This window comes from Emys orbicularis, chromosome 1, assembly GCF_028017835.1.
Source record: "Emys orbicularis isolate rEmyOrb1 chromosome 1, rEmyOrb1.hap1, whole genome shotgun sequence".
NCBI classification, from domain to species: Eukaryota; Metazoa; Chordata; order Testudines; family Emydidae; genus Emys; species Emys orbicularis.
In genome coordinates this window covers 323,881,886-323,889,680 of record NC_088683.1, presented here as the reverse complement: position 1 = coordinate 323,889,680, position 7,795 = coordinate 323,881,886, and the positions used below count along the sequence as shown (strand labels likewise).

Genomic DNA, 7,795 nt, shown 5'->3' with positions numbered 1-7,795 from the left:
ATGTCTTTATTCACTCCAGGACAGGGAAAGATTGCAGAGAAGGCAAATCTTTGCCTCTTTTCACTGTGTCTGCCACAAGATTGCTTCACAGATGGTCTTTTTCCCTAAGGAACATACACATGTACACACTCCTGTGTCTACAACACATACACACACCTACTTCTGTCTATCCACATCTGTGTGCCCACACTCTCACATAGGTCTACCACATCCATATAGCTATACACACAAGTACACACAAACACATTTTGCAATTTGAATAGCACCGCATCAAAAAAAAAAAAAAAAAAAAAAAAACGTTAGGATTCACCCCTTGCAAAGAGATTGTGAAATATTAACAACACACGACAATAAGGAGTGAACATGAAAGGGACACAGAATGTCTACCCAGCTTTTCAAGCAAATTTACCTACCTACTGACAACATTTTTCCTCAATATTTGGAAAGAGGGCTGTGATATTGTGTGTGTTGTGTTAATCAATTGCGCATATCTAATTGTGTGCGAGAATATCTATATCCGTGTGTGTTTATGTGATATCTGTGTGGTTTTGCTGATAGATGTGTCTGTGTGCGTAGACAGGAACAGTTACACAGAGATATACAGAGTCACCTGAAAACGCAGAGATCTGACTTCCCCGGTTTGTAGAAGGCAATGAACCAGAGGCTAGTCAATGTGCTTTGAGAAAGGATTCGTTTTCGTTATCACTTGAATTCTTGAGTCCCACGTCGAAGTAAGTGACAATGTGATAAGCAGCGAGTGGCCTTCCTAATCTAACTCACACACGGAGATAGGGTTTCCCAAGTTAGAGGTTTAAAATTCAACAATCCTGGGCACTTTTTGTTGATTGAGCCTAGACAAACTTTAGTGAAAGCACAGCCACCTGCACTATCTTGAAACCTATAATACACACCACCGGCCTCTCTCTGCCCCCGCCCCCTACATCTGTCTTTCTGTACACAGCGTAGGTACAGAAACCGCAGCGATGCATTGCGCAATGTGAGTAATAGATCCTAAAAAACCTCACCTCCCCCCAAACAGGGGTGTTTAATTCCCACTGTCTCACACCCAGGAGGACACATGCCCCGGTGTGATGCGCTACGTGTCAGTACTGTGAAGATGCTTGCAGCAGAACCGGCGCTTCCAGCCCTCCGAGGAAAGCGAAAGAAGCTCACCCACCCCAGCCACCAAGGGCTTCTTCTTATGGGAAACGCCCCGCCCAATGGGGAGCTGAGGCAGGCTGACGTGGGAAGAAGTGGCGCCTATGGGGAGGCAACCCTCGGCCGGCCCCGTCTCTGTTTCATCATCTGCTCCCGCAGGTGAAGCGGACCTGTCAAAGCAGACGTACAACCTGCCCGGAGTGGGAGCACCTGATGTTTCACTAGCTAAGGTCCCCTTCTAGCCATGAACACTGAAGAACAGTATTATGCATCGACCCAGCTCTACAAGGATTCGTGTGCGTTTCAGAGATCCCAGGCACAGGATTATAACCAGAACCCCCCAGCCTGCCTGTACATGGGCAGACAGCAGCAGACACCCTACTCTAGTGCTTTAGGTGCGCTGGAACAAGGCAGCCCGCCAGACATTTCACCCTACGAGGTACCCCCCATTACAGAGGATCCAGGGGTCTCCCATCTTCATCACCATCACCACCACCACCCTCATCACCCTCAGCTTCCTCATCCCCACCAGGAAGCTATTCCTTTTGCAGATGGGACTGTCACTGGGGTTTTAGAGGAACCTAGAGTTCAGTTGCCTTTCCCATGGATGAAATCCACCAAATCTCACGCCTGGAAGGGACAATGGACCGGTAAGATAGTCGCCTTCTTCTGCTGCTGCTGTTGCTTCCTCTCCTTCTGTCTTGTACAATATCAAGAAAACCTTCTCATCACTAATAATTCCCCTTCGGGTTACTAAATGAAGCCTACATTTGGGATAGCCCCGTGTGTGATTACTTTCAGAGAGAGGCTTAGGGAAATTCCCTATCATTTGTTAGCTGTTTCACTAGGAAGTAAGCCAGGCTCGCAAGATTTCTCCTGTAAATGTTTCTTCTCTTCCACTTCCATAAAATTCCTGTTTTAGGAAGTGTTGGGGTCAGTTTGGCATTAGCAATAGCACCAGTTTTAAATGGGGATGTATTTCAATGTCCTGAGATCTATGAGTCCATTTTCTATTTCAAACCTGTCTGTATAGTATAGTCTGGCAACTCTTCTATAATATAAATAAGTACCCTGTATCCAGAAATATGTACCCAGTTCTGATACCTTTAATGAAGCCATCGCATTTCAAATCAGTAAGAAAGAAAAGCTCAGGAATAAATCTCAACCGCCTTCAGTTTTCTACTGGGTGAAGGCAAAGTGATTACAATTATACTTAGTCCTTATATAGTTCTTTACTGTTGCAAAGCACTGAACAAATATTAACTAATTAGTTTAACTAATTAACTAATTAGCACCAAGTATCAGGCTGAAGTTGATACTTATCTAAGCTAAACACACAGGGTGCTGCTGTTTCAACTCACCTGACCAGGTGCTTATTGTCCAGGGATTTATACTGATCTCACTGCCAGTTTGTTAGTAGTAAATTCCATCCGGTCAGTGGGAAATATTAAAGCTGTTGGGACACTGTCCCGTGGTAGCCAGCCCCAAACTCCCCTTGCAGTCAGCGGGGTGTGCAAAGAATGCAAGGCGGAGATCCATGCCTAACAGTAGGGATAAGGGAAACACAAGGACCCCCATCTTGCTCCATTTGTAGACAGTGAAGGTGAAATCCTGGCCCTATTGAAATTAATGGGAGCTTTGCCTTTTGACTTCAGTAGGGCCAGGAGTTCACCCTGAGAGCTGTACCATTAACGTCAGGATCTGATTCGGAAAATGCAGTTTTTGCCACTTGTATCAGTACTCGCGGGGCAGAGGGAGCGCCGGATGGGAAATGGACAACTTCCAGTGGGAATGCCCAGGGTTACTCGCAGTCAGATCCTACGAAAAGGCCACGTTGTGCCCTCGCTTTGAGACTCCCTCGTTGATTTCACTGCGTAAAAACCATAGCCCAGAATGTCCCGCAGATCTCACAGCCAAGTTGCTGTCTGAAATGCCCTTACAATATAGAGTAAAATAAAAGACATTTTGAAAGTAATATTAAACGCTACATCTTTTAATAAATAACGCCACAACCCCGCCTACCTGGACGTTCAATTCTTGTCTGCATGCGATTGTTTTAGCCTTACTTATGTCTTACTGTGGAAACTTTTTAAACCTGGGTAGGGGACACAATACACAAACTGAATTAGCTGCCTGCCAGCAAGAGGAAGAAACTCTCTCTGGACAGAAAGTTCCGTTGTAGAACAATATTTCTGTCTCTCGCTGCACAATGTTATCTTGCCCTGTGCCTTGTGCACTCTTTGTCACACCTCTACAGCAAATATTACATTAATGGTTGTGTTCAAACAGACAGTTGAAAAGGTAGTGAAATATTGAAATAATGCTGAAATATTCTGGTAATTACGTTAAATTGAAAACAAGAATCAAACTGTGTTCTTTGCTCCTTACCCTGACAGTCTGAAACGAAAAGAAACCACTGCAAGAAATGGACGTCTTTCCTTTCACCCATTTAAAGGGCAAATATATTCGAAGGGTTTTTGATCTGGGGTCAAATCATAGCCATTTCACATGCGTTTAATAAATAGAAAGAAACCAGATACGCGCCCTCTATTCTCATAGTTTAATATAGGGAGAGATCCCTAAAACCTAAAAATCATTAACAGACTCTCCCATACTGACTTTTTCAATTAATCTAAGTAGCTTCTTACATAAAAGCTTGGTTCAGAACATGTGTGTGAAATATATATATACAATGTAAACACACACCTATATAATGTATACACACATATATACATATATACTCGCACGATATGTACACATGTTTATGTAATTTGCATAGAGTATGTATTCTATATAAATGTACGTATATACGCCTGTATATGCACATTACATATACTATATATGTATATTTGTATGAATGAGTGCTTATCTTTAGAAATAGCAGCTTCCTTAAGAAATATCTGGAATTAAGTTCATTTGTATTAATGGCGTAGCTGGTTATTGGCAGTGGTATCGCCTACAAACTGGCCCGATTCTTAGCGATGCAAGGATTCGGGGGAAATCCGCAGCGTCACCTTGTTACACTTTAACATATACTGGTAAAAGCAAATATGGGATCAAAAATATCTTACATACAAATAACCGTAAACAACTGGGGCTTGAGCCTTTTCCCATAGCAGTCAATGGCATTAGGACAAATCTCTTGCAAATTTCCGGCCGATTAAGGAAAACTTCTCTTTCCAGGAATCTGCCTTTCTTTGTGTAAAGTCAAAAGTGAATATGAGATTTGGAGTTATAATAACAACAATATATTTTTGCACTTCCATGAACTGAAAATAGCCAGCAGCCACTGACTGCAGTGGAGTTTGGGGTGCTCAAGGAAAGGAGGAGTGTCTAAATTAGACCGAGTCTAGTGGTTAAAAAAAAAAGGTTTAAACTTTTGCACACGAATTATAAACCCCGGGGTTCCTGATGTCAGTGCAGAAGGACCTTCGTTATGTGAAGCAGTTTTTAATTAGAATTTATAAAGTCCACGAAAAGCAAAATTGAGCCTTGCCCTCATATTTCTCATGCAAACTTCCTCTTGAATTCCCCTTGGGAGCTTTGCCTATGTACAAACATAGTTCTTAAAACCCACCGGGCCCTGCTCTCGGAGTTATGGCACTGATTTCAACTGGGGCAGGATCCGCAGGGGACAGTCACTTACGCTTCGGTATTTGCAGCAGTGTCCAAAAAATCTTCTTGTTTTTCTTTACAGAGGTATTGTAATACCTAGGCCGAAGGACGGATTAAGGTCACACTCTCTCTAAACGTCCTTGCTCCTTTGAGTTTCACTCGGCCGGACAGTATTTTTTTTGTTCTGCACACAATTCGTTTTTGGTTTTATAGTAATGGGAAAAATAATAATAATTTCAAAAATGGACGTTTAACAATGAGTGGCATGATAAACCGAACGGCTCGTGTTATTTAAATGTGTATTAGTGCCCCCCTCTAGAAGGTATATAATAACAAGAAATAATAATAATAATTTAGACAGTAGCTTTTCCCTTTTCATGCCTAAAGATCTTGTACGTTGTGAAGGCTATTTGCTTAAAACGACATTAATTAAATTAATTAATTAATTAACAGTACTACCTGTCTGAAGCGTGTTTAACCTTAGAACACCCACATAGAATACTCATCGTCCAGCAAACACCCAGAAGAAGGGAGAGGTTGCTGGGAACTAGGAATCTGTTATAGGACTGTCCGGATGGGTTTTGCACATGAATTGTGACACCAGGCACATAGGTTTATTCACAGCTGTTATTATGCTAGGAAGTCTACATTCCGATTAGTTAGTTGCAATAGGTTTTAGGGCCCGATCCGGCTGCGCTCTCTATTTTAGTCACTGGCCAGGTCTGTCTGAGTAAGGACTGCAGGATCCAGGGTTCTTGTTTGTTTTGTTTTTGTTTGTTTGTGTTTTTTTAATGAGACTCTTCAAATATCCCTGTGGAACATAGTCTCTGTGAATACAACAGGCACTTTTCTTTTTTCAGTTCCAGCACTTGGGGAATTGTATTTGCCTTTGTAAAATGACTGGGATGATGGCTGGATTAGGACTAATCCGTTGCAAATTCCTGGCCGATTAAGGAAAACTTCTCTTTCCAGGAATCCGCCTTTCCTTTTGTAAAATCAAAAGTGATGTTGAGGTTTTGAGCTAGAGCAACAATAATTTTTGCACTGCTATGAACTGAAAATAGCCAGGAGCCATTGACTGCAGTGGAGTTTGGGGTGCTCCAGCCTCCAGGAAAGAAGAAGGAGCCTCTAAATTAGACCGGGTCTAGCGGTTAAAAAAAGGTTTAAACTTTTGCACCCGAATTATAAACCCCGGGGTTCTGGCTGGCAGTGCCGAAGGAAGCTCACTTTCGTACAGTAGCCGTGATGGCGGCGTGGCAGAATCTCCGAAAGTCTGTGCGCTGGGTGAGAGGCGGCGAGAGGTGTTTGGGAGTTTTAATTTACAAAAAAACGGGTGGTTTTGTCACTCAAAGGCAGCTCCGATTTTTGTAAAGCATGAAGTTTACAAATCGCCCTATGCCAGTAATCATCAACCATTGTCACAAATGCACCGGCTGTTATTTCCCCCCCCCCCCTCCCCAAGGGGCCATATCATTTCGTCAGTTTTGAGACCTTGATTTCAACTGGGGACTTGCACTCAAACACTGATGGTACAGTATGGCCCGGGGATTATACTCGGGATCCATACCACACAGCGCGCGTTTTGTTACTAAAACGGATTTACAGGTAACAAGCGGAGCAGCTCGGACTAGTGTCTTCGCTCTGTGCTGGTGTTTGTAAAGAAACGCTCTTAAAAATCCACCTCGGCCCTGGAATGCCTTTTCCTTGTTAGTTTCATTCTTTAAAGGGCAGAATCCATACCCCTCTGTCAATTTCTTGGGCCGGATTTGTAAACCTTTTGGGATGAAGACAAGGATTTGTGCTGGGGGTTGGGCTCAGTCTGTTTTATTAAAAACCAAATACCCACACACGCCCGTGGTTTCAGTGTTGTCTGGATCTCGAAAGAGAATCCCCGATCCATTAAACCGCTCATCTGTGAGTAAAAGGGGAAGTCTGGGGGAAAACCTGCCTCTCCCCGCCCCCCGCCCCCGTTGTGTTCTGGACAAGAAGATTCTATTGCCTTTCCAGCGTCGCTCCGGGTCCTAGTCCCTGGTGGGTAGATTTTAACTCTCCCTTCTCTTTAGGTGGCTCCTACGTGGTAGAGCAAGAGGAGAATAAGAGGACGAGGACCGCCTACACGAGAGCGCAGCTCCTGGAGTTAGAGAAGGAGTTCCTTTTTAACAAGTACATCTCCAGGCCCCGCCGCGTGGAGCTGGCTGTCATGCTGAACTTGACAGAGAGACACATAAAGATCTGGTTCCAGAACCGGAGGATGAAGTGGAAGAAGGAAGAGGATAAAAAGAGGGGAGCGGGGGCCGGCGGAGGAAACAGCAATGACGCTGACCAAGACTGTGTGGTGTCCTCTGGGGAGCTGACGGGGAAAGAGGAGCTCCAGCAATGCCTGGCCTCGGCCGCCTCCGGAGAGCTGCTCCCCTCCAGCCTCGCTGCCTCCTCCCAGCCTTCTACCACCACCCCGCGAAGGCAGCAGGACGCTCGGTGAAAGGACCCCCCCGGCCTTTGCAGGCGCCGCTTGGAGGGGTAAGAGTTAAAGGAGAGGGGCCAGGGGTGCCAAGCCTCTGTGTCATATGGACCCTTGCCACGCGCCCCCGGGGAGCCCCTGTGCTGTATAGTTACACCGGTGTCCGTGTGGAAACATTAAAAGTGTTTGGCTGTAGCAGAGAAAGGCTTGGTGTGGTTTGTGGGCGGGGGGGAGGTCCTCACTCTACTTTGTTACCACGTCTGCAAGATCCCGCCTTTAACAAAGGAAATGTCCTCTTCTGCAAGGGGCAGCGGGGGGCAGCCTGTCTGGGATTCAGGTCACAGGAGCTCTTCTTGCTCCTGGCGAGGTTGATCGTGGGGGGGGGGGCAGCTCCCCGGGGCCCGTTATCGGTCCAGCTGCAGCCAACGTTAAAGCACCGCGCGGAGGTTGTAGAAATAGCTGTCCCCACTGGAGGAATACTAAGGAAATAAAAAGACAGGCGCAGTTTTCCGCCCCTCACTATCCCGTGCATCAAAGTAGTAAGCGATGAGTACTGCGCTGCAC

General features: G+C 45.2%; 1 protein-coding gene across 1 annotated transcript; it reads left to right on the top strand.

Moving 5' to 3' along the window:
* The first annotated feature begins 1,402 nt into the window (after window positions 1–1,402).
* On the top strand, window positions 1,403–7,252 carry PDX1 (pancreatic and duodenal homeobox 1). Its single transcript, XM_065421370.1, has 2 exons — window positions 1,403–1,808; window positions 6,837–7,252. Exons 1-2 carry the CDS (start codon window positions 1,403–1,405, stop codon window positions 7,250–7,252), a joined length of 822 nt encoding a protein of 273 aa, XP_065277442.1.
* The last annotated feature ends 543 nt before the right edge of the window (window positions 7,253–7,795 follow it).